Consider the following 20387-nt stretch of genomic DNA (forward strand, 5'->3'; position numbering starts at 1 on the left):
TTGCTTTTTTTCCTAACGTTTTGCAGTGGGGACTCAAAATAAATGAAAATACCTGCGTTTTTGTCTGACGAGCAACGACCAAAGCAGTGTGTGTGTGTGAATGCGTGCTCCGCCAGCCGGCCCCTCACCAGAGCATCAGTTATGATCAGTCATACATTCTTTACCTTAATCATATCACCTGAAACAACACCAGGTCTGCTACAGTATAACCATACAGATCTCTACACACTAGGGATCGACTCACCGATACTGGTTTTAAAGCCGATACAGATACCGATTGTTAATTGGTAACGAAAGCGATAGTCGATATCTGTAATCGATACGCAATGACAGTGAAAATGAAATGGTTGTAAATGTGCTGTATTTATATAGCGCTTTTCTAGTCTTAACGACTACTCAAAGCGCTTTTACATCTACAGGAAACATTCACCATTCACACACATTCATACACTGTGGCCGAGGCTGCCGTACAAGGTGCCACCTGCTCATCAGATAAACACTCATACACATTCACACTCCGATGCGCAGCACCGGGGGCAACTCGGGGTTCAGTGTCTTGCTCAAGGACACTTTGACATGGGACTGCAGGGCAAGTGATCGAACCACCAACCTTCCGATTGGCAGGCAACCGCTGTACCACTGAGCCACAGCTGGTTGAAGTCAAATAAATTTTGGAATGTTACAAACAACGCAAAACTTTTTTAAAAATGCTTTAAGCAATTATTTAATAAATTAGAATCTTTACACAGTAAAGATTAAAGTAAAGCTACAGACTCATACTAAGGAAAGCTCATTGTGGGGCCAAGACTGAATTTTGGGAAAGAGACTTGGTAAGAGATGTGGTATTAGGTGAACTAAGGTCTATATAAAAGAGACTTCAGATACAGTATTAGGGGACCACTAAGGTCTATATAAAAGAGACTTCAGATACAGTATTAGGGGACCACTAAGGTCTATATAAAAGAGACTTCAGATACAGTATTAGGGGACCACTAAGGTCTATATAAAAGAGACTTCAAATACAGTAATTGGGGACCATTAAGGTCCATGTACAAGCATCCAAAGAGCACCGTGTCATGGGACCTTAAAATAAGTGCTTGATATTTTTTTTCAAAGGTCTTGTGTTGGAGTTTGTAACATTACAAAATATATATTTTGACTTTAAGATTTTCAGTTTTACTGTAAATACATATTGGTTATCAGTCAGTTTGGGTCGATCCCTAATTGACAGTAAGAGTCAGATAGTGTTGTGGGCAGGACAGTAACTCAGTGGTGAGTCAGACTGAAGCAGAAGGACAGACAAAGGACAGATAAAGCGGAGCCAAAGCAGTGCACTTTTTAATTACCTTCATTGGTTATCAGGCAATTACAGCGCCGATACAGATCATCTGTAAACGGCCCGATAATCTGTTAATCCCTACTACACCCATCAGACTGCTCGCTTGTAACTCAACATTTCTACGTGGACCTAGTACCTAACGGCTTAATCCCAGCAAAACACCACATTCAATTTCATCCTGCATGCACAGTTTCTTTCAATAAAACGAATATTCAAATCCCCAAATTGAAATTTGAATACCTACTTATGGAACGAATATTTTGATCCAGCCTTAGGGTCGTGACTAGCTGACTGAGGCCGAAATATTGTCTGGAGCTTTCAAGGATTCTTAAAAGGCATTACCTATCACACAATGCTGTGACAATGTAGATTTAGGATTTAACAGTACCAGGATGAAGTGTATTTCTTCTTCCTGCACAGCAATCCTAATATTGGCCATATTCATGCTCTCTGCTCTGTCAGCCTGAAGCTCTTGATGTATCGCTTTCCAACATGTGTCAGTCTGTCCTGGAGCTGTGACAGAAGCCACATGCGCACATTGGAGTAATCCTGAAACGGGACTGATCCTGATCAAAGAGATCACATGAGGGGGCGTGATGGAGGGCTTTTATTTAGGGCTAAAGCCATCCTGGTCTAATGTTGGTTTTTATGTTTGTATAATCTCATTATTTATGTTCATTATAATCAGGTGATTATCCGTGCTTACATGTGGTTGTGTGCAAATTTATGTATTTGCCTGTGGGTGTTTTGTGTTTGTGTCGTTGCTGTATTTTAATAGCGCATCCATATATTGTATGTGGGTAATTTTCCCTGTATTTCCCACATAGTAACAGTATGAAGTAATACAGTATTTAGAAATCATGTCATTATCTCAGTTTTACGGTTTTCAGAGCTTAGTTTCAGATGATGAATTGCATCATTCTAATTGGCATGTCCGATGTCTCTTGGATCATTTCCTCACATGAATTATTGAAGTTTAATCTAATCCAGTCTTTTTGAATGACTGTTACTCAAGTGTGTGTTTTTGTTTGTACAAAGTACAAAGTTGTAGTAGTAGTGCAAATGAGTCTCTATGTATAAGCTACATGTCATGTGTGCCCATTACACTAGTAAAATACAGGAGACACACACACACACACACACACACACACACCACACACACACACACACACACACACCTGCCTTTTGAATAACCCAAATGGGCAGTAACTACTTTTTTCGCTGCAGAGTTGTTCCAGCCAAATAAATAAAAGTAAGGAGAAGAACGATTAACTTAATCATAGCGTTGTGTGAGGAGACCTTCCCCGGCCTCACCACAAACCACATCATTTGTGCATGAAAATTATTTTTTAGAACAATATGTACAAATAAATACCAAGTGGCCCCTGAGGCCCGGGAGGTGATAAAAAGCAGATCACTCCGCTCCACAGAAAAACCGGCGCAGCACTGACTCATATGGGAAATACTTGAGTTGTGTTAGTCCCACACAGAAAACAGAAGACGTCCCATAAAACTGTATACTATAATAAAACACTGCTAGTTTCACATCTTTTATTTTTTTTATTAACATTGTTAATTATGGATAGCTACTTTTCAAACTGTGAAACAGATTAATAAAGTGGAGAAAATGTAGCACATCTCAGGTTCCCAAGTTAAGGGGGACAAAATACTCTCATTTTGCTAAATTAATTAGGCTCATATCACAATAAATCAACGCAGACGCGTTTCGGCACAAAGCCTTCTTCAGAGCGTTTAAAATAACCACTTATGTTAATCTTATTACTTTCGTTCTTTATTTGCGATTTAATACAAAACTGTAGAGCAAGTATGAGTATAGAAAAACGAAGAGCAAGGATAATTAGCATCAGGGGGTAAAATGGGTTGTCCACCTGCAACCTCTGTTCCTGCAGCTGAGTTGTCAATCAGCGTGTGGACACGCCTGTCTGGAACATGACCTCTGACCTCCGAGCCCCGGGCTCCTGGAGGCCAACCCCCCTGACCCTCCACAGGCCCAGGCTGCTGGGCAGGTGCTGCCCCAGGAACACAGGGCATCAGGCACAAATGGTGAGCAGTGTGTGCACCATGTCTAATTACCTGTAATGGTGTTTGATCTGTTTCTAAGTGTTTCAATGCACACAAAGTAGGAAAAAAACACAACCTTTCTAATCAACACTACCAAAATGTGGGAAATGTAAAAGTACACGTCATTGTACTTGGCTCCAACAAAGCACCTCCTTATATTTCTCCATGTTGTCATTTTTAGTGAAAAGAGACTGGATCCTGTGTATCTAGACATAATGAATTTGTATATTTCTAGTCATTTTAAAATCTGTTAATAATGCCTTAAAATCATTTACACACCCTGCAGGTGATCAAAATGTTAAAAAACAAAACAAGTTATAGACTTTCTGAGACATCATGCCGCACCTGAACTGCCCCCACATCACTTTCATTACCCCAAATTCCAGTCCTCACCTATGAAACCCCTTTTGACAACCCACCTACCCTCCACCCCACCTTTCAACAAAAGAGAAAACACACACTTTTTAAAGCAAGCACACGCACGCACATACATCCCTAAGCAGCTGCGTCATTACTGAAGTCTTTTGAACTTCACACTGGAAGTCAAATGCCACATGTGTCAGTACAAGACAGATGTACCACAGCTGCCTCTTGGCTCCAATTTCATCTGTGATACACAACCCCCCCCCCGCCCGCCTGCCTCCCCATTTCCAAACCACCCCCGTCACCAGCGACCTCACCCCAAAGCCCTCTGCATCCCATCAGCCTCCCAACTATGCACTGTGACAACATCCACACCTTTTGAAGTCATTAAATTAGTGAATCTTCCACCACACACAAATCACCAGGTGTGCATCTTTGTAGTCCGGTTTTATCAGTCTAAAAAGGGCAGAAATGAATCCGATGCCACCAATAGATTTTGTTTTTGTTTTCAACCGAGCTTTAAACAAAAAGTGGCATTAGATTCCCCATTAAAGTTACAAAATTGTAACCTTTCTTTAAAAATAGGTATTGCTTTTTCATGTTATTCAATTGGCTTGACTGATACTGTGTATGCATACTAGAGATGTTCCGATACCAGTATCGGTTTCGCCTCCAATACTGCCTAAAACGCTGGTATCGGGAATACTGGAGTTCCGATACCGCGTAATAAAACCCTAAAAAAAAATCTACATTAAAGTGGTTTATTCATGCTCTTTTTCTATTATAACTACATGTCAAACTGGATAATAAAATAAAGTTCTGTGGCGTTCATTGTTTGTTTATGTTTCACAAAGAGTTTAAACTGAGCCAGACCGACAACAAAGATACAAATTATATCACATCCATACAGGGACAGTAGTACACAGCTGTTAAAACATAATAAAATATATAACACACTGGTATTGGATCACTACTTTTGTATCAGCCGATACGCAAATTCAGGTATCAGAATCAGTATCGGGAAGCAAAACATGGTATTGGCCCATCTCTAGCGCATACCTGGCTAAATGGGTTCAATGTGAACTTGCAGTTTGCAGTGAACCATCTTCACCATTAGAGGTCAGTGCTGAACTCTAAATAGAACTCCAAAATAGTAAAGTGGCAGGCCAGACAGCTAAACATTGAGCTGAAACTCCCTATAAAGCTCCATAAAGTTGAGGGGCCACCTTTCAAATTTGTTCTCATGTTATCATTTGATACATTTTTTATATCAAAATACCAATTATAGCTGCTTTAAGCAAGAAATACTTTGGGTGTTTGTGTTCAGTTGTCCTGAATGAAGGCATCTACAGATCTTTTTCTCATTATGGCCGCTTTAAATTTATGTCTCAGTTCAGGTGGGGGAAAAAACAAACTACCCACAAAAGTGATACAACCCAGGTATTAGCTACCGCTGTGTGCCAAGATGCATCAGTGTAGGTTCCCCCTCTAAAAAATGAAAATTAAAAAAACAGCTCTTTTTCTTTTTGGTTCTTTCTATTGTTTAGTCTTGTATGAGTCTATTGTGACACAGGTTCAAATTACTCAGGAACTAAGGCCTATATTAAAGCATTTTATGTTTTCATTGCTTAGCCAAACAGCTGCACCTCAAGCCACATCGTTTACATTGATCAATTTCACCCAAAGACAACACATCTCAGTGCTTTGTTTTCCAACTGATACCATTTTTTTTCAGCTATGAATGAGAAATGTTGTCACAACACATGGCCTTGACAAGCCTTTTGGGGCTTTGCCGTGGAAAAGTTGCCGGTGAGCAAGCGAGACAATCTTGGCTTCTCTCCGTCTCCACTGACAGTCATCTGTAAGCCTCCTTCACGATGCGTCCCCCATCGTGATTAGCGGTGATTACTAGCCTGTGAGGTTGCTTTAGATCTCCCATGTGATCTGCAGCTTTGTGGCGTCTGGAAGCACTTCAGCAGACACACAAGCCCAGTGTTCAAACCTGGACTGATGCAGGCACTCAAGGGAGACCGCACAGCCTCTGAAGAGACACTTTTCTTTTCTCATTCTTTGCATAACTGTCCAGTTCAAATTAGATGCGAGTGGACTTGTGATTGTAGTGGATTAAGCACCAGATAGATACTGTATACATACTTGAACGTGTATAATGATGACAGGAGTCGTAAAACACAAGATCGGTTAACTGAAATGGTCAGTTAACCCCACCACTGATAAAATAAACAGTGCTCAGAGCTTCTAACATACAGGTCTCAGCATTTACATGTTAATTAGCTACTGTAAGAGTCTAATGTTGGACATGACGTAAACACAGAGAAGTTTATCTTCCTTTACAATGAGTCAGAATGACAGTGAAGTACGTTAACTACCCATCTACCCCACAATGACATTGAGTAAATCAAACCCACAAATAAAAGTTATTGTACATATTAACAACAGGAGCTTGTTTTTGTCTTATGCTCATGAGCCACTGCAGTGACTTGAGAATATGCAAAGAAATACAATACAATACAATACAATAAGCGTTCAGACCACAATTCTCCAATTTTTAAACTCAGTTGTTCCCAAATGCAATAGAAACATTTTATTTACATTCCCAAACTTGTTCATAAGGTTTTTTTCTAGTGTTTTGTCCTCCCTGGTCTGTCATTTTCCTCTTCATCGGACACCCTGGGGGGTATTTTAAGACTCGTTGCATTGTCTTGCATAAGGTGGCAACTCTCCAAAGACAAGTATGTGTGCTGGTTAAGTGTTTCACAGAGCAGGTCTGACATCAACTGTTGGAGGACAGACAATGAATGTGTTTACATACACAAAATGTACTCGGATAATAGTGGGGAGACTCAATTATTTATTTTAGGAACAGGCATTTGTAAATGCCACATCTCGTTTACAATGACTGGGATACTCGTAAATATGACAGCTGAAATTAGCTAATATTACCGGGATACTGAGTCATGTAAACAAACTCCATTTACTGGTTGGGTTTAGTCATCTGTGCCACCTTTTTTCCCTGGTACTAATACAAATATTTAAGTCCTTCTGTGGACTGTAATCTGTTTTGGAAAAATAAAAATCCCCACCAGGGGGTCTTCGTGAGATTTGTTATTGCAAGTTGAGCCCGATGAAACCATGGTCACCAAACACTGGGAAAAATAAACATGCGGAATTTACCATTAACACACTGAAGATACTCTTTAGCTGTTTTTCAGGTTAAAGTAGGGTAATGAAATCAGCCACACTGACTTGTACCTTGAGATATATTTACACATAGAACAACAGAGTGACACAAGATATGTGTAAACCAATGGCCTTCATTGTGGTTTGGATTTAAAGCTGCATTAATCAATCTTTTTTTATATATCACATTAAATCTAGTGGATTGTGAAAGGGTTCTCTCGCACAGACGAACCCTCAGAGCATTATAGCCCCAACTTAGCCGCTTTTGTTTTAAATTCTTGGAACTCATTGTTTTTCCGGCACATTTACTAAATAGTTTGGTCTCAGCACTCTCATCAAGTCGTCTGTAGCAAATAAGCCGTGACAATCCAACTATATTCTACCTGCTCAGCACCAAACACCAGACAGACAATGTTGGCAATTAGCTAGTTAACGTAGTGGAGACTTTTTCAGCTAAACAACTCAGGAGATGGTGGAGACCAAAACGGAGCTAAAAGGAGAGTGAATATTGGATTTGGAATGATCATTTTGCCTTAACAACTTTATAAGGCAATACTAGTTCAGGGTTGTGTATCTCAACAATTCATTAATGCAGCTTTAATATGTCCATACTGCCACATGCATGTGTAAATGTTTTACCAGCTGTTTGCTACAGTGTTAAGCTGCGTTAGTATACAGCTAAGACTGTGTATGTACTGTACCAGTGTTGGGGGGGATGCATGACTATAAAGTACTCCTATCACCTTTGTTATTATGGACACCTGCTACACATTTTTGAATTCTCACAATCTGTTTCTATTTCCTTTTTGTTTGTTTTTTAAATGTTCTTTTTTTATTTTTACTAATTTTTTTTTTTTGTTAGCACAAATGTTATAAAAATTTAAAAAATATATAGCAGACCTCAAGGCATCTTGTGCAGACAGCATGCTGAAAACTACATACAAAATAATGGTCTTGCATTGGTTTTGGCAGCACAAAAGGTACATCTTTTAGGAAACTGTGTGGTAAGCAGGAAGTTAACCCCCAACACTGGTAAGTACTAAACAAAAACCAGACATAACACATCTGAGACATTTCGGAAGGATCTGATTCTTAATCTAAAATGTTAATGTATCTAGAAAGTTCAGTACAGTGCAAGGGATTCATACAGCTAATTATGTGCTGATAAATTAGACTCCATGGTCACAGTTCAATTCTAATAACATGCCGTTTCACTTTTAAATTGCATGGTCACATACATAACACATTCGAAAAAATTGGTCTACGTTGCCATAGCTCATCCTTTTTTGACTATAGAGCATCATTTGAGCTGAATGTGACTCACTGTAAGATCCTCTTTAGTAAGATAGCACTGGCCTGTGTGCTCCTATATGTAACAAGGGAAATGTAAGTTTAATTTAATAGCCACAAAATGTGTGTTAATGCCTGTTCCTGTTATGGGAGGAGAGAACGAATAACAACAGCAGACTAAAACACAAGGGGGAATGTGGTGACATCTTCCAGTGGTGAGCCTGTCCTCTTTTTTTTACAAATATATTCTCATTCTTACCTAGACCTTTTCAGTCACTTCAAGAGAAAAAAAAACAAAAAAACACATACAAACAGATAAAATGTCAAACATAGGGAGGAGAAAGTGCAAATATTTTGGCGCCGCTTCGTTTTCTTGTTTTTCTGTTCACTTTTTTTGTACCTCAGGAACTTTTCAATTTTTCTGCTCCATCTTTCTCTTTCCTGTCAGCAAGCGTACAGATGCCTTCCCTCTGTGCCCTCTGCTCTCGTCTCAGCTTCTGGGTCCTTCTCTTCTCACACCAGACGACCTACTGGGAACACAAAGACAGATGGACAAGAGAGAGAGAAGAGAAGAAAATGTCGGTTTTAGTATCCGGCATGCAGAGGCACTTGCACTTAGCTGTTGCGTGACAAGACAAGCCCACTGAGACGGACTAACTCACACACACACACACACACACACACACACACACAGGGCCCTATTTTAACGATCTGTATTGTAAGTATCAAACGCAAGTAGCTTTGTGGCCGGATGTCGGGCGCTGTTGCTGTTATACCAACGGGATAAATGACTCTTGGGTTGGTCTGAAGTAGCTATTACTCAGGAGAGATTTGGGTGTAACTAGAGATGCCCAAACCAGTATCGGTATTGCCTCCGATACTGCCTAAAACGCTAGTATCGGTATCTGGAAGTACCAGAGTTTATGCAGCAATCCGATACCACGTAATTAAGCCCTAAAGAAAATCTAGGTTAAAGTAGATTATTTATGTTCTTTTCCGTTATAACTGACTGGCAAACTGGATAATAAAAGAAAGTTCTGTGGCATTCATTGTTTGTGGTTGTTCATGTTTCACAAAGAGTTTAACCTGAGCTAGACCTACAACTAAGATAGAAATCACATCACATCCATACAGGGACAGTAGTATACAGCTGTTAAAACATAATCAAATATGTGACACACTGGCATTGGATTAGTACAGGATCGGTGTCGGCAAGCAAAAAATGGTATCAGACCATCTCTAGGTGTAATGTGCAATAAACCAATCGGAGCGTTATTTCACATTCCCTTTTAAAAGCGGGCGTGCTCGTTCCATGGCGGATTGCTATTATAATGGTGGATTTGCAAGGCGCACACTCTTAATACATCCATGGGCGCACGGCAGAAGCGGTTCACAGTCGAGGAGACAGAAGTTTGCCGTTGATTTTTATTGTCGACAAAAAATAAATAAATGTCACATAAACATACTGTCCAATGTTTTGGGCTCACTCGCACTGAATCACGAGGTTATGAATACATGGTTATATTTTTGCAATGCTAGACCGAGATCATGTCGCTATAGACGATGCCGCTCTTCTTTCTCTTCTCTCCCGTGTTACTACTAGGGCATTTGGGTCAAGTGGCATCGGCCCATGCAGCTCAACATCACATCGCCTTAAGTCCTTATAGTTCCTCATTTATGTCATCAACACATCCACGATTCATGGAAATGTTGTGTAAAAACGTCATATTTATCAAAAGGTCATATTTTTAAAAATGAGAACTGTTGGCTCCATGAGATGAGAGAAACAAAGTGCATGCGCGGTGTCACTCTACATTACGGCCAAGCATGCACCCTTAAAATAGCCTCTGAATAACCCGCCACTGACTTTAGACCAGGTTTTTTCCTGGTCTGTGGCGGAATTGTTTTCTTAAACTGCAAAATAGCACCAGGGAACGTTTGCTTCAGAACACGCCTCCTCTTTTTACTGAACCGGCCCCGGGAGCGCAACTTCATTCCCTAATTTACCGACGTGAGTCTGTGGAGGGTAAGGTCCACTGTGCGTTAGGTGCAAAATAGGAATGATACATGTGATGATATGATACATGCGTCGGTGCTGGGTGCAAGATAGGGCCCTAAATGTATGTAAACTCTAACATAGTTTACAGGTTCCACATTGTGCTCAATTTCAGGTTCCTACTTTCTACTGGAACATGTTTACATGTTTGAATGTTCAAAAACATTAAAACAGTTTTCTCATACTATCAGTCTGGGTATACCTGGATTCACCCTGTATCTAAAACGCTCCGTTTTAGCACTTTAAGGCCACCCCTCTCGAAAAAGCCCAGTCTGCTCTGATTGGTCAGCATTTTTTGGGTCATTGCAGCCGGAGAATGACTATTACCGCACTGTAACGGCACTTTCCACCTACAGTGTATACACAGTATAGTAAAGTTGTGACATCATAACTGTGTGGAAGTCCTGACAGCATGTTCATATGGAAAGCAGATCCATCCTCTGCAGCTGCTAACATTTTCTCTTTATCTCACCAGCATAATGTTTCCCAAGTTAAAAAAACTAAACAGACTTCAGTCCAGAGTGTGATTCTGTTTTTGTTTAGCTAAGAACCAACAATAAATAAACCATTTATTAAAGTTTTTGCCTTACTATATTTTTTGGGTGTGGGTGTGTAACAAAAGTAAACCTGTTACAGGTTACTGCTATCTTCTTTGTCTGTTGTGTACAAAAAAAAACATTTTTATCATCATCATCGTATCTAAAATGTTTTTGACTTTTTTTACCATCTGTTTTTTTTGTTGTGAGTTCACACAAAAGGTCACTTCTCCAGGATAAAGCCAGTGGTTACTAAAGTTTGTCTGCTAAACAGCTGCGCCCAACCTACACCCAAACGCACCATACATACCCACACATGTGCTGACGATATGTGACAAGCAAGCTATAAGTTAACAGTCTCTGAAGTTGTGTGTTGCGTTTCATTTTGTGCTGAAACTGCTTGAGAAAGCCGGTGTGCTGCATAAGGGATGTCTCTTCCCCCCCCCTCACCACTCATCAATCAGATGAGTGGTGAGGGGGGGAGAGAGACACAAAGGAGAGAAAAGGAGATGGGTAAAGAGCTTAGATTGCTTACAGATGGCTGTCAGACGAGAGGTCCTCCTGAGCTGTGTGTGTGTGTGTGTGTGTGTGTGTGTGTGTGTGAGAGACTATTTCATGTCTGTGCATTCAAAATAGGGTTGTGTTTATGTGTAGGTCTTTCCATCTATCTATATTTTGTTTGTATGTGTACATACAGTTTGTGTGGGTTTGTCTAGACGCTACTGGCCTACATAAGCGTGTGTGTGCGTGTGCGTGTGTGTGTGTGTGTGTGTGTGTGTGAGCAGCCTGTGGGGATGTGCAGGTGCACTCTCTGTCAGAGCTGGTTGTGTCAGCCATGAAATAGAAGTCCATCTGATTCTGTAGCCTCAGAATATGAATTTAATTTGCTTCACAGTCAAATAGTCTTTTCAACCTATAAAGCATCACAATCCCGCCAGTGCTCCATAAATCACAGATTACCTTCTATATAAGTGAGTCCTGTAGCGAATGCTTTCACCTTTACTTTAAGTGTACAAAATGAAATGTTATGGCCACCTATTTCGAGAATGACTAGTTGGATCCAGATGACTACAGTCTTAGCCGTGACATTTTTATCTAAAGAAATGTTGATTGTTCCGCCTGTTACGAAAACACACCACTGAATCAAATCCACTCCGTTCATTTAATTTGTTCCTTTTTCTTCTTTTGGAAACAAACCAAGAGAGACCTCAATGCACAAAATGTAATGTTTCTTACTTAACCTGCTGCCACAATAGCACTTTCTGCAAACTGTAGCTTAAGAAAGTTTTTTCTAAGAAAAAAATCCCACTACAGTCGACCCCCAAATTTGAAAATGTGACCAGAGACCGCTAAAGGAAAGTCTTGGAGAATCCAAAATGAAAAATGGTTCATACTTTTAAAGGCAGGGTTGGTAAGTATGTTCAATGTAGACTTTTTTTATAAATTGTTTCAAATGGTCTTTACACCATAACAGCCATAAATAAGTTATGGGTTCTGAAAAAGAAAAGAAAAAGATCAGTAGCTGCTGTAATCCCGTAAAAACGTCCACCAATCACCGCCTTGAGGTTTGCTTGGAAGGAACGAATGAAATGCCTCCTCGGCCCCCACCGGTGTACAAGCGCGTGGTTGTCACGTTGCTAGCTGCCGTCATGTTTGTTTTAAACATTCTGTGTGACGATATTAGGGGGTTGTCGCGGTCCTTTCTTCGCTCTGCTTTAATATATCCATGGTCTGCTCTGAAGCAGCGGTGCTGTGTGTGGGTCGGAGCCCCGAGGGCAGGGGGAGGGGTTAGACAGAGCCCCGTGGAGATGATACTCAAATCTTTCTGGCTTTTCATTACCAATGAAAACATTACCAACCCTGGCTTTAAGAAGCATGAATGTCCTCACTAAATTTACACATTTGGTTTTGAAACGCAAAAGGAATTTGTTCAATAATAATATTTCACGTTAACCTTCCCAGTAGTTATGTAGATTGTTTGGTTTGACATATATCATCGGGTAAGAGGACCAACAAACCGACACTGGCATCCTTGAGTCCTTGAGTCTGGCAACATTAATTTAGGGGAAACAGGATATGAAGAAATGATGGAGAGGTATTGAAATGTTAAAGTATTTTAGGTCTAAGATTCAGACCAGCTGTTATTTGACTGCAGTTTGGCCTCTGTGGTGTTAATGGATTTGTAAGTAACCTTCAAGCACGAGTGTGCAATTCAATAACAAGAACTGTGGTATTTTTGTGCTTTCAGTGTCATAAATCCTTTACCTTGGCAGCATTAGTGACATGTTGTACCTGTTAAACTATGCAGCTCCACAATATTTCCTGATCCCTCTCTCCTGTGAAGTCATGCTGTTACTCTTTTTAGCTCAGATAAATGTCTCCGTTGTAAGGAGCCACAGTAGTGCTCATGAATTGCCTTTGCAATTACAAGGCTCCAGAGCAGCCAATGGTCCTCTCCTCACAGTCACTGAGGACACTGTCTGTGCCATTAACAACACAAAGCTCCCTGGCCTCTCCCTGGACACCTTGGCCCCACTTTTGATAAAGAGCTGAAAGCAGATCCCGTCTAGCGGTGAATCGCCTGGCCCTCACCTGGGACCAGCCGATAAAGACACTTGGCTCAAGAGCTGGGAATCATGGTATACCTGTACATGGTGGTAGCTGGGGGGGGAGAAGTGGACTTGGCTAGACATATATACACAGGAGTTTGCTGTCATCTCATGAATAAAGGATTTTGTAGCAAACTCATCAAAGTACAAAAGTAACCGGGAGCTATGGTGAGTAAATCATTGCTTATCTGAATGGCCAGGTATCGCCATTGATTTCCCGATTCAATTCCGATTTATAAGGCCCCGATTCAATGTCAGTTTATGATGGTTCAGTTGCAAAAAACAATTTTGCTTGGCTACGAAAGAGATTTTCTAAAATGATACATGTTTCCCCTTTAAATTGCTGCATTATTAAAAGTATCAATGTTTACGTTTAAAAACAACCCCAAAGCAGTTACATTCATTTTGGGTGTTATTTTGTGTCTCTGTTGCTTCATCACGCATACAAACTTGGAAAAAAACTATCCATGCTGTTTTGAATGAGATACGGTTTTGTCCTCTGCCCTCAGTCTCCGGGTGAGCTGTTCAAAATCTGCACGGTTTTCTAAAGCACATGCTGGCACTAGCATGCTAGCTCGTTTTCAATGTCAAAACACTGCTACAACACCCAGTAGTTGACCAAAATCTCCAGAAGAACTACTTCCTGTCCCTGTTCTGCAGGTATTCCACAAGTGTCCCTGGTCTAGAAGAAGTCTCCCAGCTAATCCTGCCTTGGACTGACCAAAGTTGGAGAAAGAGTTATCTAGCTGATGGGATCTTACCTAGCTACTGAGCATGTGCGACTCCCAACAAAGATAGTATAGAAGTGAGATGTCTCACTCTGTAGCTTAAACAGAGACCTAAACACACAGAGTGAAAACCGGATCTGCAGCAATGTGCAGTTCAACAAAAATATGGTGTTTTAGAAAATGAAACCATGTAAACCTATTTTGGTACAACCTCAAAATACAGTTATGAACCTGAAATGAGCAGAATATGGGCGCTTTATTGTACTTTTTTTCACAATAAGTGCATCTCTCCAGATTCTACAGTCAGTCAGTTTTTAGTGACATTTAATTCAGATATCTGGAGCTGAGAGTCCAAGGAACCCCTTTTTAAAGGGCCATGCCAGTTTTTCCTTTGCCAAAATGTAGCCTGACTTTGGATGGTTGTTTAACCCCCTTTCCAAGCAAGCGGGAGATAGTTGGTACCAATGGATTCCTTAGGTCTGCCAGTTTCATATGAGACAGACTAAAATTATTCTGGTTTTTATGAATTGATATTGGATCATTCAAATGAGAATCAATTTAAATCGGAAAATCATTTTTTTTATATATTATTTTAAACCCAGCCCTACTTATCTATTCAATTCAATTCAATTCAATTTTATTTATAGTATCAAATCACAACAAGAGTTATCTCAAGACACTTCACAGATAGAGCAGGTCTAGACCACACTCCAGAATCCACAAGGACCCAACAGTTCCAGTTTTTTCCTCCAGAGCAAGCAACAGCTTATCTACCTGTCAGAGTCCTATATGTTGAGCTGTTACCTTCAACATAATACAGTGTGTCGAGCTGATGTCACAGTAATTAAAACACAAGTGGTGTGGAGTAATTGCTGTTGGCCCTGAGAGGAGGGGGATCTGGGCTCTCTAATGGTCCTGCAGCCTTGGTGCCAGGACTGCCTCATAATGCCCTCCTTTCATTCCTGCCTAATGACGGACACAGCCAGGACAAACAGGAGAGGAAGAGACGAGAGAGCGGGAACGGAGACGGGAAAGGAAGAGAGGAGTTTGACAGAAAACAGCAGACAGGACACAAAAAGAATTACAATTGCACATCTAACTTTGCCAGGTGAAATCAGCCCCTAATTACTTTGTGACAAGTTGGCAATATTCCGCGTAGTCCCTCTTAGGCATCTGTACTTACAGACAGACTGATATTTACGTGGTGAAAAACGTATATAATTTATGGGATTATAATTAATTCACACCATCAGTCTAAAACAACTTTACTGTAAAATTACATCACAATGATTTTGCAATGCAAAGCAGACATCTTTCTTTTCAAAGGTTGCTTAACAGATTATTGGGCCGTTTGCAGATGATCTGTATCGGCGTTGTAATCGCCTGATAACCAATAAAGTTAATTAATTAAAAAGTGCACTACTTTGGCTCCGCTACAACTCCGCGTCTGTCCTTCTGCTTCAGTCTGACTCACCACTGAGTTACTGTCCTGCCCACAACACTATCTGACTCTTACTGTCAATTAGGGATCGACCCAAACTGTTTTTTAAAGGCTGATAACCGATATGCATTTACAGTAAAAATGAAAATCTTAAAGTCAAAATTTATATTTTGTAATGTTAAAAACTCCAACACAAGACCTTTTAACAAAACGTTTTAAGCAATTATTTAAAATCCCATGACACGGTGCTCTGTGGATGCTTTTATATAGACCTTAGTGGTCCCCTAATACTGTATCTGAAGTCTCTTTTATATAGACCTTAGTGGTCCCCTAATACTGTATCTGAAGTCTCTTTTATATAGACCTTAGTGGTCCCCTAATACTGTATCTGAAGACTCTTTTATATAGACCTTAGTGGTCCCTAATACTGTATCTGAAGTCTCTTTTATATAGACCTTAGTGGTCCCCTAATACTGTATCTGAAGTCTCTTTTATATAGACCTTAGTGGTCCCCTAATACTGTATCTGAAGTCTCTTTTATATAGACCTTAGAGGTCCCTAATACTGCATCTGAAGTCTCTTTATATAGACCTTAGTGGTCCCCTAATACTGTATCTGAAGTCTCTTTTATATAGACCTTAGTGGTCCCCTAATACTGTATCTGAAGTCTCTTTTATATAGACCTTAGTGGTCCCCTAATACTGTATCTGAAGTCTCTTTTATATAGACCTTAGTGGTCCCCTAATACTGTATCTGAAGTCTCTTTTGTATAGACCTTACTGGTCCCCTAATACTGTATCTGAAGTCTCTTTTATATAGACCTTAGTGGTCCCCTAATACTGTATCTGAAGTCTCTTTTATATAGGCCTTAGTGGTCCCCTAATACTGTATCTGAAGTCTCTTTTATATAGACCTTAGTGGTCCCCTAATACTGTATCTGAAGTCTCTTTTATATAGACCTTAGTGGTCCCCTAATACTGTATCTGAAGTCTCTTTTATATAGACCTTAGTGGTCCCCTAATACTGTATCTGAAGTCTCTTTTGTATAGACCTTACTGGTCCCCTAATACTGTATCTGAAGTCTCTTTTATATAGACCTTACTGGTCCCCTAATACTGTATCTGAAGTCTCTTTTATATAGACCTTATGGTCCCTATCTGATATCTTTTATATAGACCTAGGCCTAACTGTATCTGAAGTTTCTTTTATATAGACCTTAGTGGTCCCCTAATACTGTATCTGAAGTCTCTCTCATGGGTGGGTCAAATTCTCTGCACGGGCAAAGCAGACAAAGGGGAGGCAACCTTGCCCCTTATGACCTCATGAGTAGAAAGATTCCAGATCGGCCCATCTGAGCTTTCATTTTCTCAAAGGCAGAGCAGGAGACCCAGGGCTCGGTTTACACCTATCACCATTTGTAGCCACTGGGGGACCATAGGCAGGCTGGGGGAACTCATTATTTTCATGCCATGGGACCTTTTAAAACCTTGCTCGAAACCTGAAAATTCCAATTCAATTCTTAAACTGGAGCAGAGCTTGTTTCTCCTGAATTCTATTTTATTTTTATTTTTATTTTTTAATATACAATCCACTTTACTACCTATACTGGATCATGTAGATGTCTTGTATTCTCATGCTGCTGTCACTACCCTCAAACCCCTGGACACCATTTACCACAGTTCCATTCATTCCTTAAGACAGCTTTGACTGAAAAGGTTAGGTCTTCACCACTGACATGTAGAAGGCATCAGTATACCCGTTTCATTTAAAAGTTGGATTTAAATCAGCTAAATATGTCCTCAACTAACGAACTTTGTGAAGGTCCATTTTTAATAAGTTCAAGAGTAGCCAATGTTTCTATCCACCATCAAGCGGATCCTGTGGTGGCAATAGTCCCTTACTGTCAGTTCTTAATCCCTGTGTAAATGTATTACGTTTAGTCTGACTATGCGTGAATTTGCGCATGTAGTGCATAGCAGCACATACTGTATGTTTCAAAGAAAACACACCTACTCACGATCAACAACAGCTGGTACATCATCCAAACTAAAAGCTCTGTAAGCACTTACTACTCTAATATCTTATAATTGTGTATGCCCAAGTTTGGGGTGGTTTTGTGCGTGCAAGCATGTGTTTGTACTTAACAAGTATATCTTTGTAAATAGAATTAAGACTTTTGAAAAGAACATCATGAACCCTGCGATCAAATCTCCGTTGCAACAAGTTGAACAGTGGTACATTTTTGTGTAGGTCGTTCCAGTGAAGGAGACCTGGGGCTGGGGCCATCTGAACAACCATTGGTACTCATCAAGGGCCTAACCTAACCTAAGAGAAATTCAACACCCTGGGCTTCTTTTACACTTCTCATCTATAATGAGGACTCCAGTCTCTCCAGAGGATGGATGCCACCCTCCAGCAGCCTTTCAAAACTCACACAAGGTATTCAGATGTTTGTCTTTGCCGTTGCCAGCGTGTCGAGCGAGTAGCCTCCTTCAGATGTGCTCCACTCTGCCCCACATGCTCACAGTCCTTCCCCAAAAAGCACGTAGTGTAAACTGTAAATATGTCCAACAACACTCCAGTGACGATCCACAGCTGCGACAGAGCATAAGATTTAATGTCTGGCAGAGGCAGCTTGACTTAAAGAGATCCAGGCCATTGAGGATCAGCTAGGCATACCTGAACACAATGACCGTCTATCTAAGTCAAGGCAGAATGCAGCCAGATGTTCCTACAGACTCCTGCTTCTTTCATGCAGGCCTCCACCGTCTCTCTGTCCACAATAATCACTAGCTCCGAGGGCCTGAGTGGCAGCATAAAGAGCCGTGGAAAGGTGTCAGGCCATTTACCTCCAGGTCTTAAGCATGAAAGTGAGCGATTCGGTGAGCACAGTGAAAACACCCGGCCGAGCCTCCTACTCTGCTCTTCCAATATCGGGGCTGTTTATCCTGGCAGCTGTGCCCAGGGTCCGAGAGGCCTGATGTTATACCAGCTCTGAGCCACTGTTCTCCAGGCGAGGCTGGCTAGCCCCGGGGTAAATACATGACTTCAGTGCTATGTGGGGCGCGGAACCGGCCCAGTGGCCAGAGTCAACAGCACCAACGGGCCCAATAATCGCTCAACAGAGAGAGGAGGGGGTGGGGGATCCCAACGGATCGATGAAAGAGATGGAGAAGAGACTGAGACGGACTAAAAGATAGAAATCAGCTATAATTTATAATAATTCTGTTGTTGGTCTGTTAATTGGCTTTTGTTTATTTCAGACTTTTTTTGGCCTAGTTCTTGTTGTCAAAGTAGGAACAAGACAAAGATGTCACCATAGTCTTGAGCTGAAACAACTGGGTTTTTAGAAACTTATAATGGGCCTTTATCAGTATTTTCTGACATTTTACAGACAACATGATTGATTCATGGGGAAACAAAAAAAATAATAATAATTGCAGTTATAAAAAAAGAGTTGGTTTAATGTTATTCAGGCCTGTCAGTCAGAATAAAACAACAAATTTCAGTTCTATCTTAATGGTCATAACATAACATGAGATGTCACTCACTGGAGACCAAATCTGACTCTTATTCCATTCAACCATTCAAATGACAATACACCATCTTAACTATGGACACGCACCACATACACTACCGGTCAAAAGTTTGGAGTCACTTACAAATTTCTATAGCATTCCATTTTAGACAGAATACCAGCTGATTTGAGTGGGGGGCTGATCTTTAATGCAATATCTACATTGCCCATTATCAGCAAACATTACTCTAATGTTCCAAAGGCTCATTCTGTTTACTGATCTGATATCATTTTTAAAAAAACTAACTGAGAAAACATTGGAGAACCCTTTTGCAATTATGTAAGCACATAATGTAATCTGATAACTGCTGCCCTGCTGGTATTCTGTCTATAATGGAGTGCAATGGACATTTCTAAGTGACCCCAAACCTTTGACCGGTAGTGTATAACTGCACATCCATACGGATACACCTCAAACTTACTTTACTCCTGTAAAGCCCTGCATATAAATCAAACTCCAGACCGATGCATTTCACCACTGTGCATGTTAATGGGTTACACAGAAAGCCAACTAAGACACTCTAAGCCAGAGTTAGTGAAAGTGTATTAGTTTGCCTTACTGAACAACTTTGTCCCTTGCCTTGTCCCTTGGTGGCCAACTGTCGTTGAGCTACCTGCAAAAGAGGGACAAAAAAAACATAAAAAACAATAAACTTAATAAAGGGCAGTGTCTTCTTTTTAAGTCACCAAAACCTAAAAATATGCCACAAAAGAAAATAATTAAAGAAGACTTTTATTACAGCATTTTTTTCTTTTCTTTTTTTCTAACCTTATGCAGCAGCACAACTACTTCAATTTTTTCATGAATTGAAAGTTTACAGTAATTTCTGTGTGAAATGTATTTCACAACCTCTGGGCATCTCCTAACTATTTACATTTCACATGTTTTTTTCTCTTGGCTGTATGACATTTGGCCACTGTGTTCTGCTGTGACAGTTGGTAATGTTCTCTATTCGGACCAAGTTTTCAGGCCCAGACAATGTCTAGGATCTGGTAATACATTAGCCTAGTCTAAATAACCATCAGTGAGTGTTGAGTGTAGCAGTGCACCGTATTTAGACTGCCTACACATCTGTTTGTCACCTGCACCACAGTTCCTGCATCCCTTCCTCTTTTTTTTTTAACTATGACATGTGTGTTGTAGTTACACTTGGACACTTGGCAGTGT

At 40.5% G+C, this 20387-nt stretch overlaps 1 protein-coding gene across 11 annotated transcripts in view; it reads right to left on the reverse strand.

Moving 5' to 3' along the window:
* Nucleotides 1-6634: 6634 nt before the first annotated feature.
* Nucleotides 6635-20387, reverse strand: part of smoc1 (SPARC related modular calcium binding 1) — a 78065-nt gene continuing 64312 nt past the window's right edge. For 7 of the 11 annotated variants that reach the window (XM_032500757.1, XM_032500753.1, XM_032500761.1 and 4 more), the window contains 2 exons: nt 19800-19833; nt 6635-8802 (listed from right to left, as the gene is read on the reverse strand). In XM_032500757.1, the coding sequence (XP_032356648.1) occupies nt 8763-8802; nt 19800-19833 (74 nt within the window). In that variant the 3' untranslated portion in view covers nt 6635-8762. Of the gene's footprint in view, nt 8803-19779; nt 19834-20387 lie in introns of all 11 variants that reach the window. The other 4 variants (XM_032500759.1, XM_032500754.1, XM_032500755.1 and 1 more) reach the window with 3 other exon arrangements.

This window comes from Etheostoma spectabile, chromosome 20, assembly GCF_008692095.1.
Source record: "Etheostoma spectabile isolate EspeVRDwgs_2016 chromosome 20, UIUC_Espe_1.0, whole genome shotgun sequence".
Classification (NCBI taxonomy): domain Eukaryota; kingdom Metazoa; phylum Chordata; class Actinopteri; order Perciformes; family Percidae; genus Etheostoma; species Etheostoma spectabile.